This window comes from Neopsephotus bourkii, unplaced genomic scaffold (assembly GCF_033783945.1).
Source record: "Neopsephotus bourkii isolate Nb327-2 ecotype Australia unplaced genomic scaffold, CSIRO-AGI_Nbou_v1 NB_787, whole genome shotgun sequence".
NCBI lineage: Eukaryota > Metazoa > Chordata > Aves > Psittaciformes > Psittacidae > Neopsephotus > Neopsephotus bourkii.
In genome coordinates, this window is record NW_026901283.1 from 171,315 (window position 1) to 185,259 (window position 13,945).

Below are 13,945 nucleotides of genomic sequence, written 5' to 3' on the forward strand. Positions count from 1 at the left end.
GACAAGGATATGAGATAGCTTCCATCTAAAAGGCTAAGAGGGGTTATGAATTTTACACTGACACTGACAACCTGCAAACCTTGATTCCAATATTGATCCCAATGTTATCAATCCCAATAGGTCAATGTTACTTCACACTTGAAGCATTTTACTTTTCACTTTTTATGTTTTCCTTTAGCAGTTAACATTTCACATACCAAATTAAGCAACTTCAGGATTTTCAAAGAATCCTAGGAAAACAACATATGCCTTATCTTTCAAGCAAGCAAAGCTGAAGCAAGAAAAGGCAGCTACTCTTTGGACACCTTGAAACACAGCCAAAAAAATAACTTCAGGAATAAACATCTGTATCAGGATTTTTTTATTTTTCTTGATATAATTAAACATGAATTCAAGATTGGTCTGACATTCTTTTTCTTTTTAAGTTCTAGTAAGCTGAACAAACACATCTGTAACCAAAAACTGTCCAGTTATATAAAATGAGATAGAACATTCCCTACTGATATATACGGCAACAAGCACATACATTAGAAAAAAAAACTGGATTAGTTATCATTTTAAGGTGAAAACTAGACATTTTCTTTTATTCACTCCTTGGCCATCTTCACAGGTCCAGAGCACACAAGAATCACCAGACAGCTCAATGAATCCCAAAACTAAATGAAGAAAGCAAAAAAATTAACTATGGTATATAAAAAACTCTGCTTTTTGATTACATATAGTAAGAAATTAATGTTAAGAGCTTCTGGAGATGATGATGAGATAAAGAAGAGGACACTTTTATGGATGTCTTAAAACTTATTTTTTCAATTTATAGATAATCTAGCCACAGTTAAGCATCTAACCATTGCATTTTCTCCTACAAATTACTAAAACCAGACACTATGCAACGATTTAAATAACGTATGAAAAAGCTGCATCTATCTAACAGTTGCAGCTGTCATAAGACAGAGACAATAAAATATAAAAAATGACAAGAGTTAAAAATCCTACTGCAAGAATATTAACTGTAATAAAAGAGAAGACATTAAAAACAGCAGCTAGTTAGGTGCCAGGACATAATAGAACCCATAAGGATAGGCAAAGAATGATGCTAAGTTAAGCAGAAAGAGTCTGTTTTCAGAGAAGAACTTCCTGACAGACACCACAACAAAGCAACATGAACGGTGACTGTGTGGTCCCCTTCTCGTAAACAAATCAGGCGTCAAAGGTTGATCTGCGGTTAATAAGAGGCCTAAGCCTTCTCCAAGGATTTGTAGTATTCTGTCAGCACAGTCCAAGCCTTAGGAGCCATGAAGCCTTCCGGTGGGTTTTGTCCTTCTCGAGCCAACTTGCGCATGCGGGTCCCCGATATAAAATCAAAGTCTTCGTGGCTGAGAGAGTAGGAGGAGGAAGGGGGGCGGGGGGAACGGAAGGGAGAGGAGAAAGGGGGAAGAACAAAACACGAGAAGAACATATTTTAAAAGCAGGCAAAGGTGCTCATATTCTTCTGCTTGCTTTATACTTCATCAATTTTTTTCGTGACAGTATAAATGCTTTGTAGCAACTGTCATTACCAGACTTTTGGCAGCAATGCCAGTGAATCTCTAGAATACACACCCTCTACAATATTCAGATTAGGTAACCTGAGGTTTAGCAGCATGGTCCAACTGATCTCCAGGGGACTGAATAGAGACTGTGCTTCCATCTACCCTGGCTCACTCTCTATGAAAAAACATGGAATTGCTTTTTAGAGAGAACCATCTCCTCCACCCCCTGTCTCAGCTCTCTGCCAAGCATCAGCAGCCATCCTATTTTGCATCTTGCTCTGCCATAGCAGCAGACCAGCCCTATGTGCTGGTTGAAGGTTCCAGTTCTGGTTGAGGAAAATCATTTCAGTGCCAGCAGAAAATGTGGAAAAAACAACACTGAACGACATCTTAGTGAAGGAGTGTTTACAGAACAGAAAAAGTAAAAGCCTCAGAGTCTAGAGGTAAGCTTCACAGCTGAGCCACTGCAAGCCACTGAGCATGCATATATATATACATTCATACGGCATACACAGCTCAAAAAGAAAGGAGCAGGGAAATAACAAAAATGCCTTCCCCTAAACATGTTTTTATTAACATGACAATCTAAATTAATATTAACTTATCGGGTATGTGGCCATAAGCAGCAAAAGCTCCACAAGTTAAAGTCTTAGTCCCCACAAGACTGAAACAGTGAAAGCAAGACAAGAATGCCGGAGTTCTACCAAATGCTCTGAAGGAGGAATGATTTATTCTTAAATTAAATACGCAATTTTGCTTATACCATTTTCCCAGTTTGCAACATGCATGCATTACACATTCTTTACTTGTCTGCCTCAAATAAAACCCAAATATTTATCTCAGATGCACATGCCTTTTACAGAAACAAGAGCCAAGTGTGTGCATCAGAGGTTAGAACTTGGCTCTAAATGCAGAGCTATGTTCAGTAGGGTATGGAAGTTAGGACGTTGCAGAAAGCACTTCACAGTTCCCTTCAAAAAATCACTAGCCCCATGACTTTAATTGGATTGTATACATTTACACAGCATCACTGCCACAAATGTTCTTTTCTTATTGCTCTCAATTCAGGACTGTGAATTCCTGAAGTATCACAGGGCAAAAAAAACCTACTGTGCTTCAATCCTGCTTGATATAAATTACATCAAAATGAAAATTTAAAGTTGATGTAATCCCATGGCAGAAAAAGTTATGTCACTTATTTATAATAGCTGAAAATCTTGTTCTTTGGCAGAGAGATGCCTACTGTTCACCTGGTCACTAACAGTGCTTGAAGGTAACTTGCATGCTTTGCAAAGAACTATTTCTATAAAACATATGTGGGAAAGTGATAAGTCTGGTTAATTCTAGGGGGGTACTAAGGTACTAAAACAACAAATTTATATATGCCATAAAAGTCAATAAAAACCACAATTCCTCCAGCTGCTTATCCCAGATGCATAAGAAGCAGCTCTAAGCACTGGAGATATCCAGAAAGAAAAAACACAAAAAGCAGCTAGAATATTTATAAAAACTGCAAGAAAAGGAAAGAAAAACATGAGCAAGGAACATTAAAGAAACACTACCTTCAGCATCTCATAAAGTTTCTAGAACTGTTTCAAAAATCTATTAAATCATACAAAAGTACTAACGATGCCCTCTCATAATCCCAAACTTCTCTTCTGGATGTTTTTTTTCTTAAAAAACATAATTAATTAGTAATCACTAAATTTATGGTATTTATGGTAATCACTAAATTATAACCTTGTGAATGCTCCATCCCTGGCAGTGTTCAAGGCCAGGTTGGAGGAGGCCTTGGGTGATATAGTTTAGAGCGAGGTGTCCCTGCCCATGGCAGGGGGGTTGGAACTGGATGATCTTAAGGTCCTTTCCAACCCTAACTATTCTATGATTATACGATTCTATGATTCTACATCACTAATAGTACTTTGACAATATATACTGCACACTGAAACAACTAATTTTGCCTTTTTTAAAATGACTGCATTTGCAATTTTATTGTTTCCAGTTTGATCTCCAGTTTCATACCTAAACCAGAGTATTTGAATAACCACTGAATACTCATTGTCTTTACTAATGGTAAAAATCAAATCTCTTGAATATCAGAAACTGATATTTCCACTAAGCAGAAATACTTTATCAGTACTGGCAGCACTGTGATGTTCACCTATGTGAACCTTGAGTATTCTGAAATAAAACATACCAGTATGAGTAATTTGCTTTTGTGGAAAAAAGAAGCTAGAAAGAAGTGTCAAGTAACTTTGTTCAGTTAATTTTGAAGATATCAGCAGTTATCCTTCATAGAATGGATTTGAGCAGAACATAAGAAGGGGAAATAGCTTAACATTAAACCTGCTATGAAATATAAACGTCAAAGCCATCCAAGTTCCATTCTCAAGTGAGATTTGGAATGACTCTCAATGAAACTTAAGCTAAGACTTTCCTAAGCATAAGATTATGTGCCTTTTTAAATCTCCATTCAGTGTCTGCTGGAACTGGCATTGTTTGAGCCACAATCCATGTTAGTAAATGTATGTAATACTGATTTGACCTTTTGCTATGATTTACTAAATTGAGGTTGACTGGTATTGATGTAATATTTGGTGCCAATGCAATTAAAAGTATTCTCCAAAAATAATAAGAATAAATCAACAACAAAAATTTGACAACTGAAAACCAATCTTGAAACCTATTAAATCAAGACTGGTATTTGCTTCATGGCATACCATCCTAGACCCCTTCCTACACTCAAAGTATGGAAAAAGCCTTACATGCACATGCTGTGAAATCTCCTTGCTTGTGGAGGACACGGCTAGGCAGACAGAAAATACGTTAACTTTGTCCAGGTGGAGACCAGTAACGAGTGGTGTCCCTCAGGGATTGGTGTTGGGGCCGGTCTTGTTTAACATCTTTGCCACTGACATGGACAGTGGGATTGAGTGCACCCTCACCAAGTTTGCCAATGACACCAAGCTGTGTGGTTCAGTTCATACGCTGGAGGGAAGGAATGCCATCCAGAGGGACCTTGACACGCTTGTGAGGTGGGCTGATGCCAACCTCATGAAGTTTAACCATGCCAAGTGCAAGGTCCTACACCTGGGTCGGAGCAATCCCAGGCACAGCTACAGGCTGGGCAGAGAAGAGATTCAGAGCAGCCCAAGGAGAAGGACTTGGGGGTGCTGGTCGATGAGAAAATGAACATGAGCCGGCTTCAGTGTGCGCTGGCAGCCCAGAAAGCCAACCGTATCCTGGGCTGCACCAAAAGGAGCGTGACCAGCAGGTCGAAGGAGGTGATCCTGCCCCTTTATTCTGCTCTCGTGAGACCTCACTTGGAGTATTGTGTACAGTTCTGGTGTCCTCAACATAAAAAGGACATGGAACTGTTGGAACAAGTCCAGAGGAGGCCACGAGGATGCTCAGGGGTGGAGCAGCTCCCATATGAAGATAGGCTGAGAAAGTTGGGGCTGTTCAGCCTGGAGAAGAGAAGGCTGCGTGGAGACCTCATAGCAGCCTTCCAGTATCTGAAGGGGGTCTATAGGGATGCTGGGGATGGACTCTTCATTAGGGACTGTAGTGATAGGACAAGGGGTAACAGGTGAAAACTTAAACAGGGGAAGTTTAGATTGGATATAAGGAGGAAATTCTTTCCTGTTGGGGTGCTGCGGCACTGGAATGGGTTGCCCAGGGAGGTTGTAAATGCTCCATCCCTGGCAGTGCTCAAGGCCAGGTTGGACGAGGCCTTGGGTAATACGGTTTAGAGCGAGGTGTCCCTGCCCATGGCAGGGGGGTTGGAACTTGATGATCTTAAGGTCCTTTCCAACCCTAAGTATGCTATGATTCTATGCTGGGCTCTCATACATCTAGCAAAAAGACAAAAGGAATCTTTTCTTACACTTCATATCATGCCTTCCTTTCACACACACAGAGCTATATGTATATACAGATGCCCACAGATGCACATGGTAGTATTCCGTATTTGGAAAGCAGTGATTTATTCAGAATAAACAGGAACAAATTTTTGCTGTTAATTAATCTTCAAAATGTCCACAATAACTGAGCATCAGACTTGAAGAATACTACAAATCATGAAGAGAAGATTAAGAATTCAGACACCAGTTCTTTCCTTTCTTTCTCTTACAAAAAATAATGTTTTAATCTGTTAAATGGATTTCCATTTTTTCTGTGCTATCAGCAGTTATTTTTTACCGTAACACCACAAGTGACCTCTACAACAACGAGAGCTCTTTAGGCCTTACAAACTCAAGCACTCCAAGAGCAGTGTGTGAGGCTGAGTTCAAAGACCCAACTTTTTTGTTTTGTCACAAGAACTGCTATCATCAGTTTGCAAGTGGGAAACAACTGCATGAATATGCCCACAGTCCTACAAGGAAACCTCTGCTGCATCTCTGAGATGTCAATACAGTACCTTAAAGTGATTGAGTATTTTTTTTCACTTCAACAACTATTCCATATAGGTTTAATCTAAATATAAAATATATTACATAATTATTTTTTTCCCTTGGGAAAGCCAACCATCTGTTAGGGTATATCTGCTACTGTGCAAATGACCTCTTGAAATTCCCATGCTCTGTGGAGGGCAACTTCTGGTGCTCTCAAGATCTTAAGAAATTACTTTTAAATACAAGACTCATGATAAAAGCAAAGGCCACTCATTCATGGGTTTGCCTGTTTATAAAAATAAGGGGTTTGGAAACAAGTGTATGGAAATAAAACAATAACATGACTTATTCACCCTAGTCTGGCTGCAAAATGACTGCCATGTTCTACTCAGCTGGTAGACTTCAGATCCAATTCATTGCTAGGAAAATACATAGCCTCCTTATCTGGGGTTCAGTCACAGAATCATAGAACAGTTAGGGTTGGCAAGGACCTTAAGATCATCAAGTTCCAACCCGCTGCCATGGGCAGGGGCACCTCACACTAGACCATGTTGCCCAATGCTCTGTCCAACCTGGCCTTGGACACTGCCAGGGATGGAGAATTCACTTCTTTGGGCATTCTGTTTCAGTGCCTCACCACCCTTTAACAGGTCCTTTAACAGTTCTCTTCTCCAGCTTCATGCTTCCTGAGCAGGATCTGTCATGAGGTGAAGTTTAACCTTACAACCCTTTTCAGAAGGATTTTCACCAATTTTAAATTTGCCTTTGCAGCATGAAGTCACTACATGTACCATAGCTCCTACAGGAACAGGATGCTGACCCTTACAGTGTCAAGTATTTTGTTATGTCAGTCTATGTTATGCTTTGGGAATGCCCCATGATACTGAATGAACTGGCTAGTATCAGCTAGGTAAAAAACCTAACTCAGCACAGACAGACTCTCTGTGAAAGTAGAACATAACAACATGATTAATTAATAATTAACATATGCAAAGAAAATCCTTTACTTGCTATGAATGAAATTCTGATTGCATGAGTGCTGTTTCAATGTATCCTAAATTACGCACTAATGTCAACTGATAAACTGTATTTCACGTAGCTAAATTAGTAAGTGTGCTTATCTCAGCCTTCTATTATCATTTTAAAAATCAGGTAGCACACCAAACAAATCTGGGAACAGTATGTACGTAGCTGGAACAGCTGTTCTGTAAGTATGATTTGATAGTATTAAAGCAGATGTAACAACCATATTAAAGGTCCTGGGAATAAACTATATAAAGTTTAAATCTCTCCTCTTCACAGATACCCATGCTTCATTCACATTATACAGAAAGGATGAAGAAGCTGCTCCAATAACCCTATCTACGAGTTTCTTTTAGCCAAAATGATCTCATCAGTTTTCTTTCAGGGAAAGAAGAAAAAAAAAAAAAAATAAGGAAAGAAATCCATTTTTCCAGACACTGCTGTGGCTTGTTTAATTGCCAGACTAATTTCCTTTCTTAATTGAGTTTTTTCTCAGCAGCAGTCTGTGGCTGCATTTTATAGGACTGATCTTCTGTAAAGAACTGGGAATCTGCTCACCCAAACAGCTACTATTATTAAGCCACCAATCCCAAATTACACTTGTCTGCGGTAACTGAGAGGCCTTTTTGGCTGAAGAAAGACACTAAGTTTTTCTGAAGGGATTTCAGCATTGGGTAGGGTTAGATTTGGGGTTTTCTGGGGGAGTGAGGGAGCCATTTTTATTGCTTGGTTGGTTCTTTGGTTGTTTGTCCTTTACACTTCAGTTTAATAGTGGTTCACAAGCCAGACACTCATTTTTCATTTCTCCATTATAACTAGAATTCTCTCCATAAACTTTTCCAGAACACATTTGGACCTAATTATTAATCAAAAAAATCTGTGAATTCTAAATGGATAAAAACAATAAGCAAAAGACACATGTATTGTTTCTTCAGAACTGTATGCAAGTGGAAATGCTCAGGGCTTCCCACAGAAACAGATTAGGTTTGTTATCTGACTTCAGTAACAATACAAAGGATTTATTTTTTTTTATATCCCCATTTTGACAAAGGGGATATAAAACAAAATCAGCTCTACCTGTGCTGCTATGCACCACTTCAAATGCATTCCTCAAATCCCTTTCCTAAATCTTAGTTTTAGATACATCTTTTTCAAAGCCATGTTTTAAGACTGCAATTTCAAGAGATGATAAACTTATTCTAAAATGTCCAAGAAACAAACTAAAAATTGTGCTGGCTTCATGAGGTAAAATACAAGTATAGTTCCAAGTCACTAATTGTTTACAAGTCATTATTTTAAAGGGTAACTTTAGTCAGTTTATACACGTTAAACTTTATGCACCACTTTGCAGCTACAATTGCTGGCAGATAGACTTCAGCTCCAACACAGTACCACAGCAGCTCAACACTGCCAAACAGCAGCACAAGCCCCTGACACCCAACAGTCATGTTCTTCAGTCTGTTCCCAAGCAGAGATACAGGCTTTACTGAAGCTCTGAGGGCAGCAAACATTCTGGAAGATACTAATGGAAGTGAGAAACAAACTTCTTTCTCATAAAAGCAGAGCATGAGTGTCTAGAGATACCACAAGCAAAGCAAGTTTCTGCCACCACTAATGCTGCAGCCCCAACTTGTCAGACATCCTTCTGGCAGCTGGATCAAGCTTTTAGTAGCCTCTCACAGCTAGCCAAAGATTCATCCCCCTCTGTCCCCATGGCTTGGGACTGCCTTCAGAAGCACAAATTCACTAATATCAGCAAAGAACTCAACTGCAGTAACCTCTGCATGTTTTTACTACCAAGTCTGGTGTGGATCCCACTCTGCCAAATTAAAAGACATCCAAGATGGCAGACAGTGTTCATTACAGTTTCTCACAAGCACCTTCCCAAACACAGGAATCTAGGAGGCCTGAAAGAGTAAGAGATGAGTACTCGGGGAAAGAACAACTATTTCCAGCATCCCAGACACACAGATGATCTGTAGCTTAGTCCAAGAGAAAGACTCTTGCCATAACTTTCTGTGCATCCATTAGTGATGTAAATTCTTGAATTGCCTAGTTGGCTGCCAAGTCTCCAAGCCTCAAAGAACTGAGAAAGGTGCAATAATCAAGTTGCCCATTTCTAAAGCAAGTCACAGCAATGTGTCTATGCATACAGTGCTCTTCCCCACATTTACATGCAGAGTTTTTCACCAAGTAAGTGTTAAGCTCTGTAAAGATTCCCATGAACATCACTATTTCCTACCCAACGGTCTTCTGTCAGTACTGATCCTCTCATATTTCCAGACAATCCTCTATTCCTTGTCATGCTCCTTACAGTCAAGCACCACATGGTCCAGGAGTTTGCCACATTTCCAGCATTACACAGACTATCTTGAAATGCAGCCAGCTGCACCCACCCAAGCTCTAACTCTCTCTGGAGCCTACCACAGTGCTCTGTCTGACAAGGAGCTGTGACGGCTCCCTCTTCAGGGAGTCTACATGTGTCTGCATTGCCACCTAGAGGACTGCTGCCACACTCCAGTCCAACCTGTGGTTTACAAGCAGTACAGAGGGAAGGACATGACAAATAATCCCTTACATTCTGAAAGCAGAGCAGAACTGCGCACTAGTAGTACAAGAACAGGAAAAAAAATGCCTCATGCCAAAGGGTCCCTACAGACATGATGAAAAGATAACAGGGTAGGCATAATGCAGTGTGTGACAAAAGGCAAATCTTACTACCACAGAGTGTTTGGTTTGTTGGGTTTTAACATCGTTTGCATTGGCTAATGAGAGAGGTACAATTTTACTCCCCTTGATCTAAATCGTATCTATCCCACTAAGAGTACAGTATCAATGGTAACAGAATCACTACTCTTCTACAAAGATTTTCTGTTACATGAAATGGAAATCATGGCCTCTAGCACTCCCTTCTATTCCAAATTAAGAAGTGATATCTTGGTGTATTTATCATCTAAAATTGCTGAATTATGTGGACAACAAACAGAACAAAAAATCGCAGTATCTACAACAACATCCATTTGAACCTTAAATGTTATAATGTATACAGGTTTGCATAAAACTAGATTTATTTACAACACAATCTAGTTATTGTGCACACCCCTGAGGACTTCCAAATACCCTTCAAATAGCAAAAGGCATAAAGGCAGTGAAGTGTTCAACAGCTAGCTAAGAGGCAATATATTCAGAAAGATTTTCATATCACATACACTAGGAGCATCTGATTTTACACCTCATAATGAAAATACTGCATGCATGTGGGCACAGGTCTCTGATTTGATGCCAGTGTCCATAGTTTCACTTGAGAAAAAAAACAAAAACAAAAACAAAAAAAAAAAACCTGCTGCAATGCCATCCACAGATAAGCTTTACAGCTCTAAGGAAAACCTTGCACTGGAACTCTGCCTGTATGGGAGGGAGGAGGAAGGAAGAACATCAGTAAACTACAGCTGCTAAATAAGCCTCCCTGATTACCTTCAATTTTAAAACATTTGCAGTGTAGCCAGTCATCAAATTTCTACACACATATGGATGCTGTACAGTAATATACAGTGAAACTATTTTAATTCTTGTGAGGTTTCAACAGATTTGCCTTTATCATGCTGCTTATGATTTCCAAACAACAGAAAAACATACCATAAAGTTATATCTAGTTATCTAAGGGATAATAATACTTTGCTGCTTTCCAAAATAAAAGCAGACTAGTTCAGGTGCTTGGAATTTACTGCTGAAATATAAAGCAGTTAAATAACTTACAATCAAGGTTAAGCACACTTTCTACGAATACAGGTAATTCATGGTAAGAACGACAAGCTGCTGAATGAAACCTGTCGGTTGATTGTCACAGGCCCCAGTGACATTCTTGGAGACATTTATACTCAGCATAACTGCAGCATAAGCAGCTGAAGAACAAATGATGCATTCAGGTTTACATATCAATCCATCCCATGCTGATTTCATGCTTTCAAATATGAAGTGTGGTGTACAGACATACTTATTCAGTTAGAAGCAGTAGGAAATAGAATATTAAAAAGCTGTTTTTTCCTTTTTAAAAAAAAAAAAACAACCAAAAACCATCTTGCTTGAGAGATTACCTTTCAGGATTAACTTCAACTGCACTTTGATGCAATAAAAAAGTATGGTTCAGTAATGTGAATAAAGAGGTGTAAACTAAAGTGACAAATCACCTTCCCAGTCCCATTCATTTGGCACCACAGCAGCACATACAGTGAGTTTTGGAACAAGTACCACATAAGTGAAATATAATCTTGGAACATGCAGAAGGTGGAATTACTTGTCATGTAACTGGATCAAAGCCTACCAAACAAACAAACAAAAAAAAAAAGGCTGAAAACCCTGGCCAGTTTACAACAGAGCAAATAACAAATAATTTGTCATCCTCTCTTGTCCACAGTCACCTCCCTGTTACACTTCCACTGCTTCTCTTCAATCATATCTGATGCATACCTGACACCTGAGAAGTATATTTAGAAAGATAAACCATCAGAAAGCTAATCTTACCATTAAAATAAAGAGTGATATTTTTCTATGGATTTAGCACTCTGTACCAACATGTTCCAGAATTAGAGAAACTCCAGTACCCAGGAGGAAAATGGGAGCTTCCAGTGGCAGCTAAAGTTAGATCAGTTTAGTTGTGCTGTGAAACTGCGCCTAAATCATGCTGAAGTTGCATCTGTGATCTAAGGCTACATCTAAACACTGTCATCTTTGAACAATATGAATTTAATTTAAAACAATTTTTTTTTTTATGTGGGTAGAGGAGTAAAAGGCAGCTATTGCTCAAAAAGTCTTAAAACAAAAATACAACTTACTGATCAGAGTCATAATAATCCATGCACTTCTTTTTCTTATTATAGGCTGCAACTCTGAAGGGTACAATTTCCAGTGCTCGGAGGCCTGGAGCCATTGTCAACACTTTTGCGCCATGGGTCGGTTCGTACAGATCCTTCCCAGTGTCAGGGTGTGGCATCCCTGCTGGATCTCGTCCTACAATGTAGAAATTAGCCCCTGCAACCATCCGTGATCTACAGTGCCACTGAACCTAGAACAGACACAGGGAAAAACAGTTAACAGAAGAAAACGGTCAAAATACAACCCTTAAAATGTACATACATTGTATAATTACCACTTTTTCCCTAATCACACTTAGGCAGCTGCCAAACCATCTCAACGGAAGAAAGAGAAGATACGTTACTTAAACACAGCGTTCATGAGTGATCTAACCAACCTCTCTACACATTAAAAATGAAAAATTACCCATGGTCTGCATTTGTACCTGGTACACGTGGCAAGGATGTTGTTCAAGGAAGGGCTTCGACACTTAATCTGTGTCAGTATTAACATCCAAAGGACATAAGAACTAGGTATATACCGCATATGAATGCTTAGAACAGGCTTTCAGACCACTAAGTCTGCCTACTCGTACCACAAGCTTCTAAGATGAAAAATGATAAGGCAACTCCACCTTTAGTAAATATTTAGTCCGTTTTGGAAATAACTTGTTTCTAACACCTCGGCATGAAATGAGGAAGAACCAACGTCAAAATCAGAAACTTAAAGATTTGCTGAATTTTTGCTTGGATACACCAACTCCCTTCCACCTAGTATCTGAAGTATTGTAAATACTGACAAACAGCTTTTCCACATTACCCACTGCACATTTCAAAATGAGTGGTTTCATAACTAACAACTTGATCTTTACTTTTTTCCCCCCTCATATCTCTGTTAATACTGAAGGCAAAAAATAAAAAGATACTTCAAAGGGAATTCTGCAGACTATATTCAATCATCCACACCCTACAAAGAAATACTTTCAAATTATTTAGAAACGTATCTTTTATGAAATATGGCCAGATGATTTTTTTCTCCCAAGGACTTTTTGCAGTATTTACTAGACCCTAGACCGTTAGGTAGGTCACACTTACGACAGCTTCTAGACTTACTATGTTATAGGACTGCTGGTGAATTTTTTTAAATTCATTTTGATATCTGTAACACTTTCTATAGAAAAAAAATAACTGCACAGTACAGGAAAAGTTAAATAACTATTACATTACTTTAGTTAACAAAGGCATGCCACTTCAGGAAATGTCAGTTTGTTCTCATCTCATACTGGGAAGCATTCCCTAAAAGAATTGTCATACCATCTATACAGCTTAGTATCTGCCAAAGGATACTCAGAGAAGAGTTTAAAGAATCAGCAAATATTTAACAGTAGTTTCTTCTATGTTTCAGCCTTACTTTCACACAAAACTAAAGGGCCTATCCAGTAACTGCACCGTGTTAAATAGCTTCCCAAGTTAAAAGGTAACAGACAACTGTCGAGGGGAAAAAAAATTAAAAAAGAAGGGGGAGGCAGAAAGGAAAAACCCCACAAATCACAGGATAAAAGTTGCTGCCACTACCTTGTAGTAAATGGACAATGTGATGAATAGATTTTCTTTCCATTACAAATAAAAACAAACAAAAAATCAAAACAAAAAAAAAACCCACAAAAAAATTTGCATCTGCCTACCGCAAATCTTTACATAAAACAAAACCATGTTTTAGTCACTGTGCCTGCTGTTCTATGTTAACAAGCCTTAAGCAACAGGCTCAAAAGTGATTTTACAAAGTAGTAACTGTTAGCTCTACATTAGTTCTATAACCATTTTAGGAACCATCAAGGAGGAAGTTTTGTAGTCAATATGGACAGAGTCCTGTAAATCAAATAATGAAATCTGGAACCAGCCATGAGTTATAAGGGTACTATTGGTATTAGTTTTCATCTTGAGCACAGACAGGCATTACCCACTACATTGCTATTCAAGCATATAGGGTGGTAAGGAACTGTCTATATTGTGCTAATAATTTTAATAAGTACAGAGTGGACCATACACAGTAAATTCCAGCATACCACAGCAGCTAGCAGCATATTTCCTGAAACAATTCTAGCATAGTTAAGAAATTTAAGTTTCAGTTTGGGTAACAAGAACT

General features: G+C 38.8%; 1 protein-coding gene across 4 annotated transcripts in view; it reads right to left on the reverse strand.

Moving 5' to 3' along the window:
- Positions 1-352: 352 nt before the first annotated feature.
- The window catches only part of PAPSS1 (3'-phosphoadenosine 5'-phosphosulfate synthase 1), a 44,886-nt gene continuing 31,293 nt past the window's right edge, over positions 353-13,945 (reverse strand). For all 4 annotated transcript variants that reach the window (XM_061355180.1, XM_061355179.1, XM_061355182.1 and 1 more), the window contains exons 11-12: positions 11,782-12,011; positions 353-1,373 (exon numbers count right to left, since the gene is read on the reverse strand). In XM_061355180.1, coding sequence (XP_061211164.1) covers positions 1,235-1,373; positions 11,782-12,011 — 369 coding nt within the window. In that variant the 3' untranslated portion in view covers positions 353-1,234. The remainder of the gene's footprint in view (positions 1,374-11,781; positions 12,012-13,945) is intronic.